Source organism: Cydia splendana, chromosome 19 (assembly GCF_910591565.1).
Source record: "Cydia splendana chromosome 19, ilCydSple1.2, whole genome shotgun sequence".
Taxonomy (NCBI): Eukaryota; Metazoa; Arthropoda; class Insecta; order Lepidoptera; family Tortricidae; genus Cydia; species Cydia splendana.
Genome location: NC_085978.1, coordinates 1,938,200 through 1,965,269, shown reverse-complemented (window position 1 = coordinate 1,965,269; position 27,070 = coordinate 1,938,200). Strand labels below are relative to the sequence as shown.

Below are 27,070 nucleotides of genomic sequence, written 5' to 3'. Positions count from 1 at the left end.
GGTAAATTAACTACAATTATTCATATTTGTGGATAAAACAATATACATACTATAATTAATACTAAATTAACATTAAATAAATACATTATTTATGACATAAAAATACATTGCGCGTATTTAACTACTTAGCACTGTTTAATTACGATACTTGCAAGCAAGTAGTAAAGTATATGGCTCCATCCTATCCTGTACCACGATATACAAGCGATAACATTTTTGCGACAGTTTTGTATAGATAATGGATTTGTCGCTAGAAAATTACGATATCGAGATAAAAGTCAGGTCTCTGAGCGCTATTGAAACCTAACGCTATACATGTTTTAAATTTGCCGCGCTTTTTCTAGTCAAGCTGAATGTGTTTCACTATAGAATAGTAATCGAATTGGTTCAGATTTAACGTTTAATGCATATAAATAACATAATTAGTAAATAACATAATTTTGGACTAAGTACATTATACATACCTACATGACATCAGGCTATGGTTTGGCGCACCGTGACCCTGAACGGCGCGGTAATGTGTTACGGCTGTTAAGTGAAGTCCAGACGGGATGATCAAATCGACCGATTTGATCAGAAATGAAATTGGGGTCAATCTCCAAATTAAGCAACAATTAAACAACTGTACCGATATTTGGAACCTCAGAATAATATACCCGGCCGGATACCGGATAGTAACTTTGCTTGATTTCAGAGTAAACAAATTGGATTTAAGAAACAGTCACGGTCATATTGTACATTACTCGTTTATTATTTCAAAACAATTTAAACATCCACTCACTTGCACGCGTAGGTACCTACTCATTTCGAACATAGAAATGAGTCCGCGCCAATGTTCACCACGAAACAGGTTAAAACCTGCACAATGCGCACCTAAAAACCGAAATGTAGGTATTGTTAAATTTAGTTTGTAGTTAATTAGTTTTTTGGTGTAAGTGTATGAACCAAGGTCTGAAATAAATGATTTTTTATTTTTTTTATTGTTCCGCCGGCCGAAGATTCGGCGGTCGGATACCGAATATTTGGACGACGGTCGGGCCGAATATCCGGTATCCGACCAAACAACTATCCATTGCATTTCTAATTGAGAGTGGCAACACTATCGTAGGTCGTATTGCCCTTTTCTAGCATATACGTCCCTCGCTCCTACACTCCCACCACACAGGCAGGTTGCTTTGTCAGTTATACAAGGCAAATTTTCAAGTCATTGGCATGCTGTTTTTCCATCTGGAAGGTCGTGAAGCTAAACTGCTGGTGAGTTTTTGAATTTGTACCTCAGTTTAGCTGACTATATTGAAATAGTTATTTATTTTACAAGAGGGCAAAGTTGTTGTTTAACCGCTCGTGCTAATATTGATACTTGAGCAAGTAAAACATTCGAAACATGGAATCTTGAGCGTTGCGAGGGTTTCAAAGCACGAGGGTTAAACAAAATTTGCCCCAAGTGAAACACAAAATGTTTCACCACACCAACCCGAAGCAAATATTAAATGTAAAAATATCATACAAAATCAAATACAAATGAATTTTATTAAATATTTATGATTTAAAAGTCAATTCTACCAGCAAACATAAGAAAACAACTCAAAATTTGCATTTGATTCCTTTGCCTCACTTGTGAATAAAATGAAACTTTGCTCTCAGTCTTTGAAGTGCAAAGTAAGCCTTTCCGAGCTGGTGTGAAATAAATAATTAAAATTTTCACGCCACTGTTCGGAAATGTGGCAATAGATGGTCTAAAACCAAGCTGGAAAGTAGGCAATAGTTGTAGCACTTGAACCACCACTACTACACTCGCGTGCAAAAGTATTGCATCACTTTGCATTTTTTCGTCCGCACCCAATATCTTTGTAATTCTATACCCGATTCTGAAAATGTTGGTATCAACTGAAAGCTTATAATGTAACGCATTAGAAAAATGGTAAATTCAATGAAATTTCGAATCTGAAGACTATAAAAAATCATAAAACTGAAAGTAGTCGCATAATGCTCCAAAAATAAATCCGGAAACTTGAGAATAAAAGTCATTTTTTTAATACAATATCGTTTATTATTATTAAATTAATACTTGGTATTGCCACCTACAGGCCTCCTTTCACAAACCAAGTGGTTTTTCATAGACGTAATTAATTTTCTAATGTGATCATGAGGAATAGCGTCCCACTCCTCCAGCAAGGCTCCCTTCAACTCCTCAACATTGACCAGGGCAGGATTCCGCTTTCGAACCCTCCTTTTTAGGTAGTCCCACACGTGTTCAATGGGGTTAAGGTCCGGGCTCATCGCTGGCCAGTCCATTGTGTCGATGCCCACTTCGAGAAGGTAGGCTGCGGTGGCCCTAGCGGTATGACACGGGACATTATCCTGCATTAGGATGAACCCCTCATCAAAAATACCGGCATAAGGAACAACATGTTCCTCCAGGATATCAGTGATGTACTTGGCAACGGTCAATCCACTGTCACGGCCCCCGCCAGGCACGAAAACCAGTTCTGTCCGCCCGTCGTAGGAAATGCCGCCCCAGAACATTACGGATCCACCGCCATAGGCGACCCTTTCGGAGAAGAAACATTGAGCGAACTGTTCTTCTGGCCTTCTGTAGACTCTTCCTTTTCGGTCACATCCATTCAAACACATTCTGCACTCTTTCAAGAAGAGAACTGGGGTTCATTGCTCAATGGTCCAGTCCTTGTGATTTTCAGTAAACTCTCTTTAGGCTGTACGGTGTCGCGCCAGCAATCTGGGCACCGCTGCGGGCCTCCTGGGTGTCAAGTTCGCTTTCTTAAGTCTTCTTCTTATTGTCTACTCACTGGCAGCCACTCCTCGTACCTCACGCAGACGCTGCTGGATGGCAATGCTGGTCTGGTGTCGATCTCGGAGAGATGTTGTGACAAAGAAGCGGTCGTCCCTCTCTGATGTACACTCTCTGCGGCCGCTTCTTGGTCTTGAAGTAAAGGATCCAGTCCCCTGGAACCTCTGGTAAACTCTGCAAACTGCAGATTGGCTTAAATTCAGCTCGGCAGCTACTGAACGTTGGCTACGCCCCGCTTGCAGGGGCTGGATGATTTGGCGGACTTCAGCTTCAGTGGTTTCCATTTTTCCAGGTCTTTTTCACGGGAAAATACGCGGAGATATGTAACGATCGACTTCTGATAAGTGACTGATAACAACCCCTTCTCTACCCCCGTTTTATAAGGGTCAAGGGTAACGCAACTCGTGCGCGTGATAACGTGAAACCGCTCACAAATCGGGAAAATGCCGATAATTTAAAAAATACTGGGCCGATTTCCATGTTTTTTTACTTTTCGTAAAGCTAAAACTTCAAGGAACATGATTACATTAAAATAATTTAGAGAAATTAACCAGTTTACAAATATATTGGATGCGGACGAAAAAATGCAAAGTGATGCAATACTTTTGCACGCGAGTGTACAATGTTTCATTATTATCATCATCTGTCATTGGTGACAGTTCGCTACAGCAATGAGTATAATTTAAAACATAAAAATCAATAAAAGGTCTTTTTTGGCGCAACTTTTTCCTTCAAAAATAAATTTAGGTTATTTATAGGACCAATTTCTTGTTTAAAAAAAAACGAAATGTCAAACTATTCATTCATTCAGTCAGTTCATTCGATTCACGCTTAAGGCGTTTTTTACTTTTGTAGATGTTTGTGGTTTTTTTAGCAAAAACGCTTCTAAGTTTAGAGTCCGTTTGAAGCAAACAACATAAAAACGCCTCTTAAATGTGATAAAAAAGAAAAAAGGCGGGATCGGAAAATTCTCACTGAATTGGATAGTACTATAAAATATAAGAAACACGTATCTACGCTCGCTATAAAAATGAGTTCTTCTAGTGAAGAAAATGATATTCTTACGCTGACGCCTACCGAAATTCAAGAGACAGCACAGGCAGTGGCTAGTAATTTGCTACCAGAGAAATCGCGGGCTAGTACTTATAGTTATCCAAATGTTTCCTTATTTCCTCGCAGTAGTCGTGAAAAGCACTATGTAATGCCTCGGCCGGAAACGCTAAAGATGGAGTCGTATTATTCGAGGGCCTCCACCAACGTGTCGGCCCTCAAACTCACTCGTCCATCTTTTAGCGGTTTTCCGTCCTCTCCTACAATGTACTATAGTTGTCCGTTAAATTATCTAGCAAATAAAAACGATCCGGAATAGTGATGTGAAAGTGCAAGAGGATATTAGAAAGAGAGATGCCTAAGAGTAGCATACCATAATGAATACATGTGTCTTAGCTGTATATTGTATTGTTATAAATAATGTTAAAAATGCTTTATGTTGTTAATGTGTTCCAAATTGTGCTGCTTTGGCATTAGCTGTAAGGTGCAATTTGTTATTTGAATTAATAAATAAATACAATAAATGTTAATTTTACAAAATGTACCTATCAAATTGTATACTTTACTATATATCTCTCTCCTCACAGGTGTTACAATAAAGGGTGTACGTACTACATTATTAATTAAACACTCATAATATAATTATATTACATACACATAATAAGTATATCATAGGATATGTATAATCACATTGGTTTGGCGTCTTCCCACCACCAGGCGATAACAAACATGTTTCAATATTATTCTTAGGTTCCGAATATCGGTACAGCTGTTTAATGACAGCATTTACACAAAAATAAAACGCTAATTAAATAACTTATCATATTCGGAACTACAGATGCAACGGATAGTTGTTTGGCCGCATACAGGATACGGGAGGTACGGCCTGACCATAGGCCGAATATTCAGTATTCAGCCGCCGAATATTCGGCCGGCGGAAATATTCAGGTTTTTCAGGTGCGCATTGTGGAAGTTTTGGCCTGTTTCGTAATGAACTTTCGCGCGGTATATAGGTCTATCACTAGGTACGAAATTAGTGCGCGAGCTAGTGAATGGAACGTTTAAATTGTTTTAAAATAATAATCGAGTACGATTATATTCCGATATCAAGCATAGTTATTTAGTACCCTTATTTTAGTATCCGGTATCCGTCCGGATATTAAAATAAGGGCGAGATAGGATACCGGATAGTAACCGAATATCCGGTGCATCTCTATTCGGAACCTAAATTTTTAATCCTGCATGGTGCAAATATGTATAATATTGAGACAATGACTTGAAAATTTGTCTTGTATAACTGACAAAGCAACCTGCCTGTGTGGTAGGAGTGTGGGGTAGAGAGGGAGGTATATGCTAGAAAAAGACAATACGACCTAGGGGCTTTCCATACATGACGTCATCTATTTTTGACGATTTTTGTCGCCCCCCCCCCCCATAAAATCATCAAAAAATCATGCTTCGAATGACACCGTTTCCACCTGCGTCATGCTACCATCATCCGATGTCCAGACCCCCCCCCCCCCCCCAATTTGAAATGACTTAAATTTATGAATAGCCCCCTACGACAGTGTTGCCACTCTCAATATTATTTATTCTTAGGTTCCGAATATGGTAAGTTATTTAATTAGCGTTTTATTTTTGTGTAAAACGCTGTCATTTTAAAGCCGTACTTTTCGCCTTATTGCAAAGGAGTAAGGTGCAAAAGTGTAAACATATATTTCACGTCGACTCTTATTATACTATGTTATACTTATTATGGAACTTACTATGTTATACTTATTATGGAACGTAAACTATGAATTGAAAGAGCACGAAATAGTCAATATAATACGTTTGTTGAAAAAAAAAGTCTACAGACGCTTAGGCGCGAAGGGTTATTGTCTCATAGAAAATTTGAATTTCGCGCCTTTTTCTACTGACAAAGTTGTTGGATAGACGTTAATATCAAATTAAAGAGTGGGCCTACACACTTCGCTGTGACAGAATGTGAAAGTGTCACCAAAACTGTCAAATGACTACGATAATAAGTATTCCTTTTATAATGCCACTCCACACTATGCCATTCTGTAATTAAATAAGAACGATAGATAGTCATGCGCAATTTTTATTTTTGTAGTGGGTCATAATTGACGTATATAATTACGAATATAATTTGAACATCAACCAATAATATTGGATATGATATCAGTTATTTTTAATCAGCTATCATTCACGCGCGCGTTCATTTTGCTCAGACTTGGCCGCACAAATATTTGGTGCGAGCGAGACGCCCGCGCACGTTCGAATTGGCCTGTCACTTGTAGCAACTTGTAGGTAAGTACATACTTACCTACATACTATCCACGCGTCCTTGGCACGAACTCCCGCCACCGCCCGCATTGAAACTGTCCCCGCGCGCCGCAAGGAAATGTAATCCTTAGCATTAGCGCAAATAGTTCAAATTTGGTAGTTTCATTTAGCGAATTTGATAAAATGCACATATTTATTACATTGACCATATTTTTGTGTGATTATGTATTGAATATCACTTTGAACGTTATCAGAACAAAGTCTGCAAGAAATTATATCTATAACCATTTTTTCTAGCATGTTTAAGGCGTAAATATATATACAAGTGATACAAATGATATTGATGTCGGATTCTCGGATAAATAGCTTAATGAGGTAGTTTTATGGTAATTCAATCAAAGACCTAATTATTACTTTTTTTTTATATCAAGTCACGACGTATATCCGTGAGGCCCCGCCATTTATTGAATGAGTTATTTTCCGTGTTAATATTTTGACTGATTCCATTGTCGACTCATTATAAATATTATTTTCGTCACGTTTACGAACTAAAAATACTATTACTATTTTTAACAAACAAGAACGGCTCTTTTTTTTAACTATTTTTTTTTACCTACTTCCGGACAGAAAGTTTTTTGGATTCGAAAATAAAGTATCTTAAAATGATCTAAAGAACAGGAATAAAAAAAAAATTGCCTATTACTAATTAATGTTTAACGTAAGCGTATCTTTACTGGAGTATTTAGTTTTGAACATTGACGCACTTTTTGCAGTAACAATTTCACGCGGAAGGCAATTGTACACTTTTCGACCCATTACATGACTTAGCTTTTTGGTTTTCGCGAGTCTGTGCGACGCGAGTGGCAGCATTCCAGCGCGCGCGCTGCGCATTGCGTACCTACGCGGGGCTTCGATGATTGGATTGGAGTCTACTTCATCACGTGTATTTATTGCCATTTGCATTATTAGAAGCGAGGGAAGCGTGAGTATTCCCAACGACTTGAACAGAGGCCTCGCGGAGTGACATTGAGGGACGCGAACTATCGCGCGGACGGCGCGCTTTTGGAGCCGGAAGACTCTCTCCCAATCGGCGGCACCGGCCCACAGTTCAACTCCGTACTGCAGGAGAGCGTGGACTGACGCGAAATAGCACGCTCGGACCATTTCAAATGGAAGTACTCGAGCCAGCCGCTTTAACGCAAAGCATGCCGTTGCGAGTTTCTTGCACATTTGGTCTATATGGCCACTCCAGGTGAGGCAGCTGTCTAGCTCAAAGCCAAGAAATTTGGAGTTCATTACTTGGCTGATTACAGTGTCATTCGCAATTACTGACAGCTGCCTAACCTGCCGCCCAGACAGATCAAAGCCGATGTAATGCGTTTTGCTCGTGTTTAGGATAAGTCCGTTAATGTCAAACCAATTAGAGAGTGATGCGGCGATCGAGTTAAGTTTGAGTTCGAGCTCGTCGTATGTAGGGGCGGACACAACAACAGCCACGTCGTCGGCATACATGAAGGTCTCTCCGCCGGTGACCGCCTCTGGCAGGTCGTTCAGAAGTATAGAGAACAGAATATTTGACACCGACGAGCCCTGTGCGACGCCCATACTTGTGGTCGCGGCGTCAGATCGAACTGTACCGCCATCAGAGACCACAACCTGTGTTCTGTTCCGTAGAAGGTCAGATAACAATGTCAGGGCTGATCCTTCGAAGCCGTAGTGACGAAGTTTGCTAGTCAGCACTTTGTGATCCGCAACGTCGAATGCCTTTGATAAGTCGCAGCATAAGACTGCGACTTGGTTCCTGCACTCGCGGGCCTCTGTAACTTGCCGAATCACGGTCCGAGCCAACGCGGTTGTTGAGCGGCCTTTTCGGTAGGCATATTGCCTCTCCGACAGCGCATTTTTGGAAGATAGAAACTCCGTTAATCTGGAACTTAACCCGAACTCAAATATCTTAGCTACCACTGGAATTATTGCTATAGGTCTGTAAGCGTCGATATCCTCTCTCTTTCCTTTCCCTTTGAATAACGGAGAGATTCGACTTTCTTTAAGTGGGTTTGGAAAGATACCTTCGCACAGACACCTGTTATAAACTATGGCGAGTACGGGTGCTAGTTCCGCGGCAACGGAGTGGACTAAGTTCACAGAGATGTCAAAAATATCTCTAGTTGGTTTTTTAGCTAATATATGTGTATTGTTTGTTAAAGACAGTGATCGAGGTGTCGAAAGCGCTGCCGAACACCAACTTGGCGGCCGTAACCATCTCCTTCGTCGTGTGTCTCGTGATAGCCCTGAACAACGAGTTATTCAAGGTAATTAAAGACAGTGATCGAGGTGTGTAAAGCGCTGCCGAACACCAACTTGGCGGCCGTCACCATCTCCTTCGTCGTGTGTCTCGTGATAGCCTTGAACAACGAGTTATTCAAGGTAATTAAAGACAGTGCTCGAGGTGTCGAAAGCGCTGCCGAACACCAACTTGGCGGCCGCCACCATCTCCTTCGTCGTGTGTCTCGTGATAGCCTTGAACAACGAGTTATTCAAGGTAATTAAAGACAGTGATCGAGGTGTCTAAAGCGCTGCCGAACACCAACTTGGCGGCCGTCACCATCTCCTTCGTCGTGTGTCTCGTGATAGCCTTGAACAACGAGTTATTCAAGGTAATTAAAGACAGTGCTCGAGGTGTCTAAAGCGCTGCCGAACACCTACTTGGCGGCCGTCACCATCTCCTTCGTCGTGTGTGATAGCCTTGAACAACGAGTTATTCAAGGTAATTAAAGACAGTGATCGAGGTGTCTAAAGCGCTGCCGAACACCAACTTGGCGGCCGTCACCATCTCCTTCGTCGTGTGTCTCGTGATAGCCTTGAACGACGAGTTATTCAAGGTAATTAGACAGTGATCGAGGTGTGTAAAGCGCTGCCGAACACCTACTTGGCGGCCGTCACCATCTCCTTCGTCGTGTGTCTCGTGATAGCCTTGAACAACGAGTTATTCAAGGTAATTAAAGACAGTGCTCGAGGTGTCGAAAGCGCTGCCGAACACCAACTTGGCGGCCGCCACCATCTCCTTCGTCGTGTGTCTCGTGATAGCCTTGAACAACGAGTTATTCAAGGTAATTAAAGACAGTGATCGAGGTGTCTAAAGCGCTGCCGAACACCAACTTGGCGGCCGTCACCATCTCCTTCGTCGTGTGTCTCGTGATAGCCTTGAACAACGAGTTATTCAAGGTAATTAAAGACAGTGCTCGAGGTGTCTAAAGCGCTTCCGAACACCTACTTGGCGGCCGTCACCATCTCCTTCGTCGTGTGTGATAGCCTTGAACAACGAGTTATTCAAGGTAATTAAAGACAGTGATCGAGGTGTCTAAAGCGCTGCCGAACACCAACTTGGCGGCCGTCACCATCTCCTTCGTCGTGTGTCTCGTGATAGCCTTGAACGACGAGTTATTCAAGGTAATTAGACAGTGATCGAGGTGTGTAAAGCGCTGCCGAACACCTACTTGGCGGCCGTCACCATCTCCTTCGTCATGTGTCTCGTGATAGCCTTGAACAACGAGTTATTCAAGGTGATTAAAGACAGTGATCGAGGTGTCTAAAGCGCTGCCGAACACCAACTTGGCGGCCGTCACCATCTCCTTCGTGGTGTGTCTCGTGATAGCCTTGAACAACGAGTTATTCAAGGTAACCAATTTAAATAGTAGATTGTACAACAAGGGCATAAAGTGACCCATTTTTACCCGAGGCAATTTTTTGGTCTGAGCGAAGCGAAGACCAAAATAGTAGACGAGGGTAAAAATGGACATTTATGCCCTCGTTGTACACTCTGCTTTTCACTTCGATTGCGAGGAAAATATACAAAAAATCAAATATTTTAGGTTATTTTAACGTATTTATTCAAGACTAAAGAAAATTGTTCTTGGGCCGGTCGGAGGCGCGGGGCACGCCGATCGGGGGCGCGCCGGCAGGGCTGGCAGTTTGTATGGCAGAATTTGGACTTTATTGCTAAGTCAATAAGGGTCGTAATAAATGATTTTACTTTATGCTCTAGAGCATAAAATGCGATTTTATGTCGTCTACGCACGACATAAAGGTGCACTTTTTGAGCATGAGAAGTGAAAAGGATATTTTTAGGGTTCCGTGCCCAAAGGGTAAAAACGGGGAGTTATATATATCTTTGCTATTACTAAGACTCCATTGTCCGTCTGTCTGTCTGTCACCAGGCTATATCTTCATGAACTGTGACAGCTAGACCGTTGTAATTTTCACAGATGTCGTATTTCTGTTGCCGCTATATCAACAAATAGTAAAAAGTACGGGACCCTCGGTGGGCGAATCCGACTCGCACTTGTCTGGTTTTTTATGTAAACCGTATTATTTTACCCACATGTCTACATATAGTCTGTATCTTTAGGTATTTAAATAAAAGTAAACAAACAATTTGTACATTTTCGGGTAGTTATAACATTTATTGGTTAACCAACCAAATACAAAACCGCCTGGATCTGTCACTGGACGACCTGACTTTAACCTACTTTATTTTGATCATGTAATGTTTTCATCTACCCTCAACTGGCTTAAGGAGCCATTTGAGGGTAGATTTTGTTTGACTATTATTTAAATACCTAAAGATCCAGAGTTTAGTGTGGGGGGTCAAATTAAATGTTAATGCAACACTGTTTTTGTTTTAATGTTTTAACCTTTTCGACGCCGTGTCAAATACAAAAGCTGTCACTCGGACGCCACGTCACCGAAGTGTCAAAACTGAAATTGAACTTTATGCATATGCACGTAGGTCTATGTTGCTCTGTGGTCTGTGCCCGATTAATCGGTCTTTGGCGTTGAACCTGCGGTGCGCATATATCGGTCATTGGCGTCCAAAAGGTTAATGTTTATTTAGGCACAAACGGTACAATAATACTTACAGATATTTACTCAATTCTTGAAATAAAAAACATTTTGTATTTATATTTGCAGCCGTGGGTGGCTAAACGCTGCCGGGTGCCAGTGCCCATCGAACTACTGGCCATAGTCATAGGCACACTCATCACTAAACTTAGCGGGTTGAAAGAAAAGTTCGGTATAGCACTCGTCGGGGAGATACCTACTGGGTAAGTGAAGAAATTTTACATTGAAAATACTCTTTTAATAATAATAACGGAACGTGTTTAGCAGGCGTTCTATATGACATTAAAGCTCTCCAAAGGGCCTCTACATGTTGAATATATATCCCCACGCAAGCATATCAAAAGACCGGGATTTGTAAGCCCGTTAAATCCAAAATGGAGTTACGAATAATAATACTAACGGTTATTGCTTGCATATTGGTGTTCATACAGATGTTCTTAACGAATAATGTTTCACAATATGACAACCTGTAAGGGTGTTGGAATTTTATCTAACACTAACACATAAAACAATTATAACGTACAAATTACAGAATACACAAAACAAATAGTAGAAACAAAAAATTGTTAAAATTATCATCCAAATATTCTTGTATAGAATAGAAACAATTACTTATTAAATAATTAAGTCTTATTTTAAGCGATCCTTGAAAATTTTATGATAAATTTGTATTTCTTCGTGTCAGTATGTGAGTTGTTTCTATTTATTTATTTTTATGTAAAAATGCTGTCAGTTTTTTTTTAATTTCTCTGATATTTTGCGCAAGTAATGTTTATTATATACTCTGGCACACCCAGTTTGTCAGTAGAAAAAGGCGACAAATTTAAAAAATGTAGGCACAAAGTGTTGTGCTTCCATAGAACATTTGAACATTCGACTTTTTGGCAATCTAGGTGTGCCAGTAGTTACTTTGTACCCCACAGTTTCCTTTTTATTCTTCTTTGACCCAGGTTACCCACGCCATTCGTGCCTCCGCTGGAGCTCATGCCATCAGTAGCAGTAGACTCCATCACCATAACCATGGTGACATACACCATATCCATGTCCATGGCGCTTATATTTGCGGCCAGAGACAAGTACGAGGTGGATTCCAATCAAGAGTTGTTGGCTCTGGTAAGTTGACAAGGCCCTTCTTGCCCTATAGTTTGTATCTTTAAGTATTTAAAAAAGAGTATACAAATTCTACCCTCAAATGGCTCCTTAAGCCAGTTGAGGGTAGATGAAAACACGATCAAATAATGTAGGTTAAAGTCATGTCCTTCAGTGACAGATCCAGGTGGTTTTGTATTTGCATTGGTTGGTCAAATAAATGTTATAACTACCCGAAAATGTACAAATTATTTGTTCACTTTTATTTAAATACCTAAAGATACAGAGTATAGTTTCCTCAGCTATTTAGGTAGTTAGTAGAAACCTACGCATGAAAAAAAATACCAAGACTTCCAGTATCAAGGGGTCCCATTTTGTTTAAAATTGGTCCTTTTATTTGTAAGACATCCATTTCTGTTTATTATAAGCGTGTCTATTTAAAAAAAAAGAATTCAAAATATTTAATAATGTACGAGTTCGTATAGTCAGCATCAGATGCGAAGTGGGCCCAGTGTTAACCTTTTTGACGCCAATGATAGATATATCCGCACCGTAGACGGATTAATCCGTCACAGACCACAGAGCAACATAGACTTACGTGCATATGCATAAAGTTCAATTTCAGTTTTGACACTTCGGTGACGTGGCGTCCGAGTGACAGCTTTTGTGTTTGTCACAGCGTCGAAAAGGTTAAACCTTCTTGGCCCGCTTAACTACGTCATTTCCTTCAGCTATCAGCTTTTTATGAGTGTATTAATTTCAGGGCGCCAGCAATGTAATGGGCTCATTCTTTTGCTGCGCACCGATCTGCGCGAGTCTGTCGAGATCTTACATCCAATATCAGGTAAATAATTGTTTATTATATTTTTGTAGTATTGCTTATTATATTTTTGTATATATGTTCAGATGGCTTTCTTATAAATTCCACTTAATTTGTGCGACCTAAATGCGATGTCAGAGTAGGTACATACAATATTTTTTGTCTAAAATATCATCTACTTTTACTACTGTAGTCATATTTAATACGATACTGATTACATCATTCAATAGGTCATGAGTACCTACTTTGGATACACATTGTATGCTGTATAATTTATTATAAGGTAATACAGTTGTAAATAATTACTAGCGACTCGCCCCGGCTTTGCACGGATAAACCTTAACACATTCGACACCGCGTACCCGACTCTCGGGCACTCGTAAACTTTACTCAGATGCCGGCATACCCGCTAGTCGGGCAAGAGCTATAAACCTACACGCGACGCCGAAGTGCCCGACAGGCGGGCAAGCATCACTACCTCAGGGCTGCCACTGCCACTAACAGAAAAAAATGTAAGTCTTCTGATTATTATGTGGTCGAAAAGTTGGTACAGTTGATTATTATATTTTATTACTTCACTTTGTATTTTTATTTACTTTACCTAAATGCGATTACAAAATAAAAATTCTTATTAGTTGGTTACGTGAAATTGCATACACGGGTATGTATCAATAGGAGTTAGAATTAGGAGAAGAACAAAACGGGGAGCCTAAACAGATGAGACAGCAGATTTAATTTTATCCACATACTTATACGAAAGTTACTTGGCACAGCCCTGAGCGTCCGCCGCTTGCCCGACTAGCGGGTTCGCGGCGTGCGGCATTGAGTTGCACGTCGTTGCCCGACTAGCGAGTACTGTCGGTTTCTGGGGTATTGTTTGAAATTTTGCCTGGTTGCGAAAGTGTTAATCACTTAATGAGTAATATACTTAAACCTTCCTTAAGATTCGCTCTATTGATAGGTGAAACCGCATGAAAATCCGTTTAGTAGTTTTCGAGTTTATCGCGAACATACAAACACACTAAGCAGACGGACACGGCGGGGGACTTTGTTTTATAAGGTGTAGTGATAATGTAATCAAAACATTTCTGTTATCAGAAAACATCAACTACTAGTGAAGAAAGTGTTTTCCAAGATTATAACGTTTTGTACATATTGTGATTTTTTTTTGTTCTAGGCGGGTGCCAAAACCAATCTAACGCAAGTAGTGAGCGCGCTGCTGATATTGTGCGTCCTGCTCTTCTTAGGCCCGTTCTTTGAGGACCTGCCCCGCTGCGTGCTCGCCTCGATCATTGTGGTGTCTCTAAAGGGGATGTTATTACAAGTTTTGGACCTCAAGAGGTACGTAGTAATATCTGAGGCCTGATATTTTAAGGACATAATCAGTGGCGTAACTATAGGATGGTAAATTGGCATAATGCCACGGACCTCCGGCCTGAGAGGGCCTAGACCGACCGAGGGGCCCCCAGTGAGCACAGCCCCACTGCCTCGGGCCTTAGTTGGTACTTACACCACTAAATTTAATCCCTTTTACAATTGTTTTGTTTATCTTTATGAATTTCTAGAGGATAAATGTATTGTAGAACTCCTTTATTTAGTTAGGCGACAGTTTCAATTTTGGTGCCGTGACCAGGATATTTGTACATTTTGTACATAGCGTTATTTTTTAAACCTATGTTTGACTGGAGAATGCAATTTGACATTAAGCTTTCCCAATCACTTGCATGGTTCAATATTTATGTTTTACGTAAGTATATAAACTGTTGGTCGTTTATCCTTCTTGGCCTAGTTTATAAAACTATTAACATTTTAATTTCAGGTTCTGTTATCTGAGTAAATTGGACGCAGCCGTTTGGCTTATTACCTTCCTCATGACTACTCTCGTCAACATCGATTACGGGTAAACTTTCCATTTCAATTAAATGTATATACTCGTAGTTCAGGCACGAAGTTATTACACACCTGTGTAATCATGGTAAAAATATTTCTAAAAAATCTCTCGACATTCTGAAATAATCTCGAAGGTGGCTCGAAATATAAATCAGAGTTGACAACATTTTACATACTACATTCATACTTATTTTAGTGTTGATAGTAGTGGTACCTACCTGAAACTCATTCTTAAAAAAAGAGTTTGTGGTTCTACAATTGTAAAGTTTGTTATATATGTTTGTGTTATATTTTAGGTTAGTAGCCGGTCTATTAGCGAGTGTGGGGGCGCTGTTCATTCGCTCTCAGAAGCCGTACACCTGCCTGCTGGGGCGAGTGCTGGAGACAGACCTGTACCTGGATATCAAGCGGTACCGAGCCGTAAGTACATTTTTTGGTATATTATTTTAATAATTATCTGAGATCAAGGTAGTGCCGTTAGCTTAGGTCACCCTATATATAAGAAATAAGAGCGCCCTCTTGACAATGATCATATATTACTGGCCAGGCTTTAGTATGAAGTGGATAATAACATTAATAACAATGACAAGGACGAGGTGGTGGTGGTATATTGTCGGTCGTAATATTCTTACGTTGGTTTGGATAAAATTGAATCATAGCTCCCAGACGAATGGTCCGTATCCAGGGGATCAGGAGTAACCGCCAGGGTTAGCACTCGGAACGTAAAAAACATAAGTATAATAACAAAATCCCAAAAAGGAAAGTAATGATTGCAAAACAGAAAATGTACAGCAATACCTTGCATAACTCATCAGTCTTGTTATTTACAATTTCATACGAGTCTGTCACCTTCTAGAGAAAAAGCTTTTGTGTGTGTAGATCGTAAGTCTTTGTATATGTCGGCGGCCGGTCGTAAAAAAAGGCAGATCATGAAACTCCTAGGCATATCGTGAATCGTGAAAATCATTGCCTCGTTTCCGGAGTCGACGGAGCTCCGCGTTGCGGGGCTTCTATTTATGGACAGCTTACCCTTCTATTCGGGGATCTGAAGCAACCTAACGTACCTATCCTACATATCTATTGGTTTAATATGACTACCGTCAAAACATTACACAGGAACTTTACGATCGGGCGTCGACATTATACACTTTATTATTCAGAGTCTAACATATTTGTTATAATTTTCACCAAAAGAAATGTACCAAAAACATTTTCAGGTAAAATGTTGCTAAGGGTGGTATTTCACCTATCCAATTTCTTTGTCCAATGTGTATTGCGTCTCACATATGGCTTTAATGAGATAGTGAGAGGCAATGACATTGGACAAAGAAATTTGACATGTGGAAGACCCTAAGACGAGACCGTAAGGCTCGCACTGTCAAAAAGTTATCAGATCTCATGTAGAGCCAAGCTTCTAACTCTCCACGCCCTAACCCTACAAGCACTAACTTCACAAATTCTACACCTTCCTTAGTCAAAATATGTGTCTTGGCTTTCATAACATACATAACATAACATATTCATAACACTTACCTCTTGTATATATTATAAAGGGTGCGTTTGATACAAAATAAAACACAAATTCAAACCAACTACCATCATTTATCATTACCCACCATTCCCCTACTAGCCATATCCAATTCCTCCTCTCGCCTGACCATGACCAGAAAGAATCCAACCACGTACATAACCAGCCAATATATAGCTAGACAGACTACCCATCTATACAAGTCCAACACACTGACTTCATAGTCTAAGGAATACGGGTACTTTTTATATGGAAGTAGACGCATGGCGAATGGTTACAGATGTTCTTATTCTTTCTTGAATATTAGATGAAGATAATATTCTATTTATTCTTTTATACTTGTTACAGATATTGTTCTTATTCTTTCTTGAATATTAGATGAAGATATTATTCTGTTTTCTTTTATACTAGTATTAGTTTTTGATTATTCTTGCAATCTTCTAAGAGGAATAAGTAGGTTATAATATTGAGATCCCTGATTATGTGGACATGTTGATTAAGTTTCGGTTTTTGGTTGATCTGTAATTCTGTAATATTTTTGTGGGATGAGATAAATGGTTAGTTTATGTTGGTTTGTTTATTTTGTTATGACATGTTCTGACATTGACAAGTTTGACTGATTTACATAGGTAATAACTTATATTTGTTTGAAAAAGTTTGTATTAATGAAATATTTATTACTATTAGCTATTAGACTAGACTACGATGGACTACGACCACACTAACTTTACACAAACTTGGCAGTAAGAATGCAGACCATATGCAGACGTAGGTATCTCTATAAGCTCCATACTTGACATATAACACTTGGCATGAAATCTTAGCTTGTTTCTACTCTACGATAATTCGATGGGTCGATTGATACTTTTGACAGATATTGAATTTCAGTGCAATAAGTATACATTTAATTTACCCTGATACAAACAATTTTTTGCCATCACCCTCATTAAGCTCTGTGTTCAATCAATAACAATTAAACAATCAAAATTTTATTTTGAACTTTTATTTTATAAAAAAAAAGCGATTGCTACTGAAACTCAGGAGGTTATTTAATGTCGGTATTTCATATACTCCGTTTTTTTTTTAGATTAGAACTTTTATAACCCCAAAAATGGTAACTTTTTTCCTCCAAAATTAAATCTGAGTAACTATGTATACTTGGTCAAGCAGATCTTGTCAGTAGAAAAAGGCGACAGATTTGAAAAATGTAGGCGCGAAGGGATATAGTCTCATAGAAAATTTGAATTTCGCGCCTTTTTTACTGACAAGATTTGCTTGACCATCTATACTTACTAAATTATAGTGTCGTTTACATAGTATTGTACCGATTAGAGATCATAGGAACCCTAGAGCATTTCGGAAGAGAAAGTTAATTACCATTATTATCAGTACTTTTGAGGTTACAAAAAATGTTAAAAACAACAACTCAATTAACAAACATTTTCATCATTCCAGGCCGAAGAGCTCCCTGGAATCAAGATATTCCACTACTGCGGCGGCCTCAATTTCGCCACCAAGAACATCTTCCGGGAGACAATCTTCCGCAAAGTTGGCTACATGAAGCCTGTCGACCTCACACCTGAGGACCACGACAGCAACAATGGGACCATGACCAAGAGTGAGAGTTACGTGTGGGACCCCAGTATTGGGCAGAAGGTAGGGCGTTACAGAGTATTATAAAAAACAGATACTTTAGCAAAGTTGGCTACATGAAGCCTGTCGACCTCACACCCGAGGACCAAGACAGCAACAATGGGACCTTGAGCAAGAGCGAGAGCTACGTGTGGGACCCCAGTATTGGGCAGAAGGTAGGGCATTACAGAGTATTATAAAAAACAGATACTTTAGCAAAGTGGGCTACATGAAGCCTGTCGACCTCACACCTGAGGACCACGACAGCAACAATGGGACTTTGAGCAAGAGCGAGAGTTACGAGTATTGGGCAGAAGGTAGGGTATTAAAAGAGTATTATAAAAAACAGATACTTCCGCAAAGTTGGCTACATGAAGCCTGTCAACCTCATACCTGAGGACCACGACAGCAACAATGGGGCCTTGCGCAAGAGCGAGAGCTACGTGTGGGACCCCAGTATTGGGCAGAAGGTAGGGCATTACAGAGTATTATAAAAAACAGATACTTTCGCAAAGTGGGCTACATGAAGCCTATCGACCTCACACCCGAGGACCAAGACAGCAACAATGGCACCTTGACCAAGAGCGAAGCTACGTGTGGGACCCCAGTATTGGGCAGAAGGTAGGGCATTACAGAGTATTATAAAAAACAGATACTTTCGCAAAGTGGGCTACATGAAGCCTGTCGACCTCACACCTGAGGACCAAGACAGCAACAATGGCACCTTGACCAAGAGCGAAGTTACGTGTGGGACTCCAGTATTGGGCAGAAGGTAGGGCATTACAGAGTATTATAAAAAACAGATACTTTCGCAAAGTTGGCTACATGAAGCCTATCGACCTCACACCCGAGGACCAAGACAGCAACAATGGCACCTTGACCAAGAGCGAAGCTACGTGTGGGACCCCAGTATTGGGCAGAAGGTAGGGCATTACAGAGTATTATAAAAAACAGATACTTTCGCAAAGTGGGCTACATGAAGCCTATCAAACCAGATGATCATGCCAGATATGTTTCCACTTATGCACCTTATTCCTCTGTAATAAGGCGAAAAAGTAAACATATTTTTGACGGTCACTTCACAAAACAGTCTTACATACAATAATTTTATGGTCATCACCAGATGATCACTTTACCAAGCATTACTAGAGCAAATGCACGAGTAGCGAGTATAATACCTAAACCTAGGTGAGCAATTGAGCATATAATATTTGAAGAGTTCCCTCAGGTTAAAAATGATCCCGTTATCAGAATCAGACCATGAAATGATGATGATGTCGATTGGACTACATATTTAGATCAACTGTGAAATATAAACAGAAAAAAATTGTCCAAATCGGACATTTTGAAGTCTGCTCAAATACATTGCTCTTGAGTGAAGCTGCCTAACATATAACCGCACATCTGCTCTAAATATTACCAGGTTTAAGAAAAACAAAAACAAGGTGGTAAACTCGCCATAACCTTCTGATTTGTCCCCAGGTCCACTGCGTGATAATAGACGCGTCTGCGCTTTCGTACGTGGACGCACCGGGAGTCAAGACGCTCGTGGTAGTGTCGAAGGAGTTGGAGGCCAGTAACATTATGGTGCTTCTAGCGGGGGCCAATGGTAACTTATTAACATTGTTTTTAGGGTTTCGTACCCAAAGGGTACCCTACGACCCTACCCCCTACCCTACGACGGGACCCTATTACTAAGACGCCGCTGTTCGTCTGTCTGTCACCAGGCTGTATCTCATGAATCGTGATCGCTAGCTATGATGTATTTCTGGTGCCGCTATAACAACAAATACTCGCACTTGGCCGGTTTTTTACATTTAATCTTGATATATGTATGCTTCGCAACGCAATAAAAGCTGGACACCGGGCGGTAAGAGCGAATCCCAAACCAAATTGAACAAAAATCACGTGATATTTGTTCAACCCCACACCACGCTGTACCAAGCCCCACAGACAAGACATCCTCCAGACTGAGCATAGTAGCTCTACCCCCTCTGCCACGCATACGGTAGTTTTACTCCATTTTCGAGTCGAAAGTGTCTTTGTGTGACGTCCGTGTCTTTGAACGGACCAATCACGGCACGGGACCTCGCTCACCTCGTCCCCCGCACCCGCATTTTTGGCAGCATCGGTTTCATGAAATAATTGCTCTAAACTCGGTCTAGAGGAATCCTAGTCTATGACCAAGCCCATTAAAAATTTTCCTCACAATTCTATGTATTCCAGGTCCAATGCTAGAAATGATCCACCGCTACAACGAGTCGGAGCCCACCAACCAGCTCCGTATAGACACGTTCCCCACCGTCCACGACGCCGTGGTCTACTACAAAGTACTCGAAGCTAAGAGGGGAGCCTACCTACCCGTACCTCTCACTATCAATGAGTGACCTTACTAAGGGCCAGTTGCACCAACCACATTTGACAGACTGATCAACGTCAGCCGGCGCCCCCCGGCGCTTTACTATGAAACTTTCCATACATAAAAATTTAGCGAACTCTTTAACGATCCGAACAGTTTGGTGCAACTGACCCTTACTCGAGTAGAGGTAGGGTTAAACTAGGGACACTGTTCAACTAAGGGCCACTTGCACCATTTACTTACCCGGGGTTAACCGGTTAAACTTCGTGTTACCATGGTTACTAGTACAATTTGACACAGGGTTAACGGTTTAACCGGTTAAACCTGGGGTAGTGGGATGGTACAAGTGGCACTAAGGATCAAATCAAATTAACTCCGTGGTCTACTACAAAGTACTTAAAGTTAAGAGGGAAGACGACACAGTCCCTGTCACTATCAATGAGTGACCTTACTAACACGAGTAGAGGTAGGGTTAAATTAACGCAGTAGTCCACTACGAAGTAAACGAAGCTAAAAGGGTGACAATACAGTCCCTGTCACTATCAATGGGACCTTACTAACACAAGTAGAGGTAGTGTTAAACTCGGGACACTGGTCAACTAAGGATCAAATCAAATTAACTCCGTGGTCTACTACAAAGTACTTAAAGTTAAGAGGGAAGACGACACAGTCCCTGTCACTATCAATGAGTGACCTTACTAACACGAGTAGAGGTAGGGTTAAATTAACGCAGTAGTCCACTACGAAGTAAACGAAGCTAAAAGGGTGACAATACAGTCCCTGTCACTATCAATGGGACCTTACTAACACAAGTAGAGGTAGTGTTAAACTCGGGACACTGGTCAACTAAGGATCAAATCAAATTAACTCCGTGGTCTACTACAAAGTACTTAAAGTTAAGAGGGAAGACGACACAGTCCCTGTCACTATCAATGAGTGACCTTACTAACACGAGTAGAGGTAGGGTTAAACTCGGGACACTGTTCAACTAAGGATCAAATCAAATTAACTCCGTGGTCTACTACAAAGTACTTAAAGTTAAGAGGGAAGACGACACAGTCCCTGTCACTATCAATGAGTGACCTTACTAACACGAGTAGAGGTAGGGTTAAATTAACGCAGTAGTCCACTACGAAGTAAACGAAGCTAAAAGGGTGACAATACAGTCCCTGTCACTATCAATGGGACCTTACTAACACAAGTAGAGGTAGTGTTAAACTCGGGACACTGGTCAACTAAGGATCAAATCAAATTAACTCCGTGGTCTACTACAAAGTACTCAAAGCTAAGAGGGGAGACAACACAGTACATGTCACTATCAATGAGTTACCTTACTAACTCGAGTAGAGGTAGTGTTAAACTCGGGACACTGTTCAACTAAGGATCAAATCAAATTAACTCCGTGGTCTACTACAAAGTACTCAAAGCTAAGAGGGGAGACAACACAGTACATGTCACTATCAATGAGTTACCTTACTAACTCGAGTAGAGGTAGTGTTAAACTCGGGACACTGTTCAACTAAGGATCAAATCAAATTAACTCCGTGGTCTACTACGAAGTACTTAAAGCTAAGAGGGGAGACAACACAGTACATGTCACTATCAATGAGTTACCTTACTAACTCGAGTAGAGGTAGTGTTAAACTCGGGACACTGTTCAACTAAGGATCAAATCAAATTAACTCCGTGGTCTACTACGAAGTACTTAAAGCTAAGAGGGGAGACAACACAGTACATGTCACTATCAATGAGTGACCTTACTAACTCGAGTAGAGGTAGTGTTAAACTCGGGACACTGTTCAACTAAGGATCAGATCAAATTAACTCCGTGGTCTACTACAAAGTACTTAAAGCTAAGAGGGGAGACCACACAGTACATGTCACTATCAATGAGTGACCTTACTAACTCGAGTAGAGGTAGTGTTAAACTCGGGACACTGTTCAACTAAGGATCAAATCAAATTAACTCCGTGGTCTACTACGAAGTACTTAAAGCTAAGAGGGGAGACAACACAGTACATGTCACTATCAATGAGTGACCTTACTAACTCGAGTAGAGGTAGTGTTAAACTCGGGACACTGTTCAACTAAGGATCAGATCAAATTAACTCCGTGGTCTACTACAAAGTACTTAAAGCTAAGAGGGGAGACCACACAGTACATGTCACTATCAATGAGTGACCTTACTAACTCGAGTAGAGGTAGTGTTAAACTCGGGACACTGTTCAACTAAGGATCAGATCAAATTAACTCCGTGGTCTACTACAAAGTACTTAAAGCTAAGAGGGGAGACCACACAGTACATGTCACTATCAATGAGTGACCTTACTAACTCGAGTAGAGGTAGTGTTAAACTCGGGACACTGTTCAACTAAGGATCAGATCAAATTAACTCCGTGGTCTACTACAAAGTACTTAAAGCTAAGAGGGGAGACCACACAGTACATGTCACTATCAATGAGTGACCTTACTAACTCGAGTAGAGGTAGTGTTAAACTCGGGACACTGTTCAACTAAGGATCAAATCAAATTAACTCCGTGGTCTACTACGAAGTACTTAAAGCTAAGAGGGGAGACCACACAGTACATGTCACTATCAATGAGTTACCTTACTAACTCGAGTAGAGGTAGTGTTAAACTCGGGACACTGTTCAACTAAGGATCAAATCAAATTAACTCCGTGGTCTACTACGAAGTACTTAAAGCTAAGAGGGGAGACAACACAGTACATGTCACTATCAATGAGTTACCTTACTAACTCGAGTAGAGGTAGTGTTAAACTCGGGACACTGTTCAACTAAGGATCAAATCAAATTAACGCTGTAGTCTACTACAAAGTAAACGAAGCTAAAAGGGTGACAATACAGTCCCTGTCACTATCAATGAGTGACCTTACTAACACGAGTAGAGGTAGGGTTAAACTCGGGACACTGTTCAACTAAGGATCAAATCAAATTAACGCTGTAGTCTACTACAAAGTAAACGAAGCTAAAAGGGTGACAATACAGTCCCTGTCACTATCAATGAGTGACCTTACTAACACGAGTAGAGGTAGGGTTAAACTCGGGACACTGTTCAACTAAGGATCAAATCAAATTAACGCTGTAGTCTACTACAAAGTAAACGAAGCCAAAAGGGTGACAATACAGTTCCTGTCTCTATCAATGCGTGACCTTACTAACACAGAGGTAGTGTTAAACTCGGAACACTGTTGTCTATGACCTTACTAACACAAGTAGAGGTAGTGTTAAACTCGGAACTTTGTTTCTGTTTATTTGTGCCTGCTCAAGAACTGGACAAGCATCTTTATGGTTTGTTCTTCAAAATGAAAAAGTAATCGTCCTAGGTAGGCTAGGTAGGTAGGGTTCGGAAAACTGTGGCTCGCTGAAATGCCAAAAACTGGACCTTTCTATTATTAAAGTTACTAAATATAACTAAGATTGATCTAGAAATTAAGATATGCGCTCTTCAGAGACAATCCTTCTCAAAAGTTTGCCGATGTTTGCCGTTTCCTAGAGTCTAGAAGTACCTACAGTAAAAGAATTTAATTTCCGACCCATTTGGTACATTGTCTCAGTGACAATAGTATTGAGGTTTCTAGCGACTTTCAAATAGACAAAGTACGAAATGGGTCGGAAAATTATTCTACTGTACCTACTCGAATTTTGTGTCAATAAGCTTCTTTGTCTTCTAAGTGCCTCAATATCTGTAAGCTACATGCTTTGAGAGAGCCATGAATGTAAATAAACTATAACGACTACCAGGAATGATTAAATTCTCGAATTACGTGTAAATTATATTCGGTCAAAATTTAATTGGCACCGATTGATTATTTTATATTTATTTTTGAGTTTGTCATAAATAAAAAATGAGAACTTGATATATTCTTATACCAGTAAGTTGTTACTTATTTGTTATAGGAAAAATACTGGGAAATCTAACCTATAGAAAATACAGATAGTGTTCCTGTCTAGAATAATGTTTTAATTGTAATGCAATAAGGAATAGAATTCCTGGACAATAAAATAAAATAAGAAAATTATTTTGATTTTGTTAGCTTAAAGACAAATAGGTTTGACAAGAAAAAGTTACAAATAAACTATATTCTTTTCTCAAAATATTACGCGATATATTTGTGCTAAAATAGTACTTTTGTATTTAAATTATTGATAAGATGGTCCGTCCGGCTGTTAGTAAGTTTAGGTTTAAAGTTTAACGAGCAATATTTATTATAGTTATAGGGGTGGTGGCCGAGTGGATATGACGTCCGACTTTCGATCCGGAGGTCGCGGGTTCAAATCCTGGCTCGTACCAATGAGTTTTTCGGAACTTACGTACGAAATATCATTTGATATTTACCACTAGCTTTTCGGTGATGGAAAACATCGTGAGGAAACCTGCATACATCTGCGAAGAAATTCAAAGGTGTATGTGAAGTCCCCAATCCGCATTGGGCTAGCGTGGGGACTATAGCCCAAGCCCTCTCGCGCATGAGGGGAGGCCTGTGCCCAGCAGTGGGAAGTATATAGGCTGAAATTATTATTTATTTTTTTATTATTATTTATTATAATCAAATTATAAAATAAGTGTGCTTTTAGATACTATTCTTAACTTAGTTGACATTTGGTAAACCAGATTCAACTTCCAAACCTTTGAACATCTCATTATAACAAAAAAATTCTTGTAAATAAAATAAATAGTATCCGAAAGTGTTTAATAGATTGTTTAATTTTAGAAATGAGATTCCTTGTCTACACTTATTTTTTACTTATTAGTTAGAGCAGAAGGGACACTTTTTGACATAATATATAATATATGTATATACCTATTTCATGTAAAGCCTGTGCCATAGACAGTCAAAAGTAGAAGTACATAGTTGAAATTATATATAAAAGAACACAGAGAATTACAATTACAGCCACAATAATGTATCCTTTGAAATTGTTTTTTTATTTATTTATTTATTACTTAATTTGCACATTGGGTAAAACCTCATTTTAGACTTGACCTCGTTGGCGCTATTAAAAGTTAAGACGAATGTCCCTTTTGCCTTATATTTTGGCCGTTCTCGTATCTGTTCTACAAGCATCTCCCGGCTGTGCTAGTGATAAGTTCCGACGGTCAAAAATTCAAATGGTGCTTTTTCAATACTAATGTTTATAAAAATATACTATAACTGTGTTTCAGTCATCCCATACCGCAACGCAATCAAAACGTGTATGACACACAAGGCGAGTAAATATTTAGTACTCGCTAAGATGAGTAATGCGTAAAGCGGTACAACATATTGTAGCCGCATTTTTGACTGCTGAAGTAAATGACGTTAATGCTCTGATCCATACAGAGCCATATGCTTCAGCTGTCGGCTAATGTGAAAGTATAGAGTATTGTCAATTACTAGAGGGCAGTTACAATTTGGTGCCGTGACCAGGATAATTATATTTAAAACAAACCAAGCGAACTCTGATTTGACTTTGCAGTTACAAAGTGTGGCAATGCCACCATCTATATCAAATTCCTATAAATATTGACGTTTTTAGTCGCACTGCCACACGTTTTGTTAAAGTCGATGCAAAATTTTAACTCTTAAGTATATTAAGTTCATATTTGTTCATTGTTCAGAAGAAGTTTTGTCTGTCAAATGAGATGACTGAAGTCCAGTTAGAACTGTTATTAGTACGTTTAGTAAAGTACGGTTTTTCCTACAGATTATAGCTAATTTCATACTCGAGTGTACTTACTGGTATCGATATTGGGGCAATTTTACCTGACTGATTTTACAGAATCCCTAGTGTACATTTCGGGTCTCTATTGTTTCCCAAATAGTTTTAAGCCATAATATATTGTTTGTCCGAATTTTCGTTAGTCATAATTGGTTTTTCTCAGAAACGCGTAACTTTTCAGGATTGCCATAAAACAAACCTAACCTAACCTATCTATAGAATAACCTTACGAAAATTCTGGAAAATTAACGGTTTCAGTTTTATGACTACACATCGGTAACTCGTGGCATTTAGGTAGCACTTAAAAGATTAGTGAAGAGCACACATCGGTAACTCGTGGCATTTAGGTAGCAGGCACAGACTAGTGATGTGACAATGTTCTTCCTATACGAGTCGAGAAAAAAAAACACTAAAAAACGGAAATTAATTAAACTAATCTTTTAAGTGCTACCTAAATGCCACGAGTTACCGATGTATATTTATGACTAACGATAATATGACAAACAATACATTATGACTTAAAACTTTATGGGAAACAAAGGGCCCCGTAAATTTCATTCGATAGCGTGACGAGGGTTCGCGTTTGCGTTGTCTATTTTTGTATGGGATATGGAACGGCGCGCCAAGCGGGACGTTTTGGAAACTCACAATCCCATACAAAATGACACTTAACGCAAATGCGTACGTCACGTCACGTTATCGAATGAAATTTACACTACGGGACTAGAAAAAATATAATAAAGTTAGTTACACAGAAAAGTAAAATTGCCTCTTCGGTACTTTACATGTATTTTAAGAGAATGTACAATGCTTATTTGATTAAATGAATTTATTTATAGGTTGTTAATTTTAGATTGAACATTGTTATTGTGATACTTAGTACCTAATATATTTTTTGTACTTATGTAATAAATATGTTGAATTATCATTTATTTTTTTCTATTCTAAACTCCAAATAGATACCGGACAGACTTTTGCA

The 27,070-nt window shown here is 39.7% G+C and overlaps 1 protein-coding gene across 3 annotated transcripts in view; it reads left to right on the top strand.

Annotated features, from left to right (window-relative positions):
• The window catches only part of LOC134799869 (prestin), a 54,014-nt gene extending 26,995 nt beyond the window's left edge, over positions 1-27,019 (top strand). The window contains exons 9-20 of one of the 3 annotated variants that reach the window (XR_010145477.1): positions 8,356-8,460; positions 11,120-11,253; positions 12,001-12,163; positions 12,903-12,983; positions 14,137-14,300; positions 14,779-14,859; positions 15,146-15,269; positions 17,833-18,033; positions 19,492-19,618; positions 20,236-20,834; positions 20,940-21,470; positions 23,557-27,019. Coding sequence is in view for 2 of the 3 variants with exons in the window: in XM_063772282.1 (XP_063628352.1) it covers positions 8,356-8,460; positions 11,120-11,253; positions 12,001-12,163; positions 12,903-12,983; positions 14,137-14,300; positions 14,779-14,859; positions 15,146-15,269; positions 17,833-18,033; positions 19,492-19,618; positions 20,236-20,396 (1,341 nt within the window). In the remaining variant the exon portion in view is untranslated. Of the gene's footprint in view, positions 1-8,355; positions 8,461-9,721; positions 9,827-11,119; positions 11,254-12,000; positions 12,164-12,902; positions 12,984-14,136; positions 14,301-14,778; positions 14,860-15,145; positions 15,270-17,832; positions 18,034-19,491; positions 19,619-20,235; positions 20,835-20,939; positions 21,471-23,556 lie in introns of those variants that run through there. The other 2 variants (XM_063772282.1, XM_063772280.1) reach the window with 2 other exon arrangements.
• Positions 27,020-27,070: the final 51 nt, after the last annotated feature.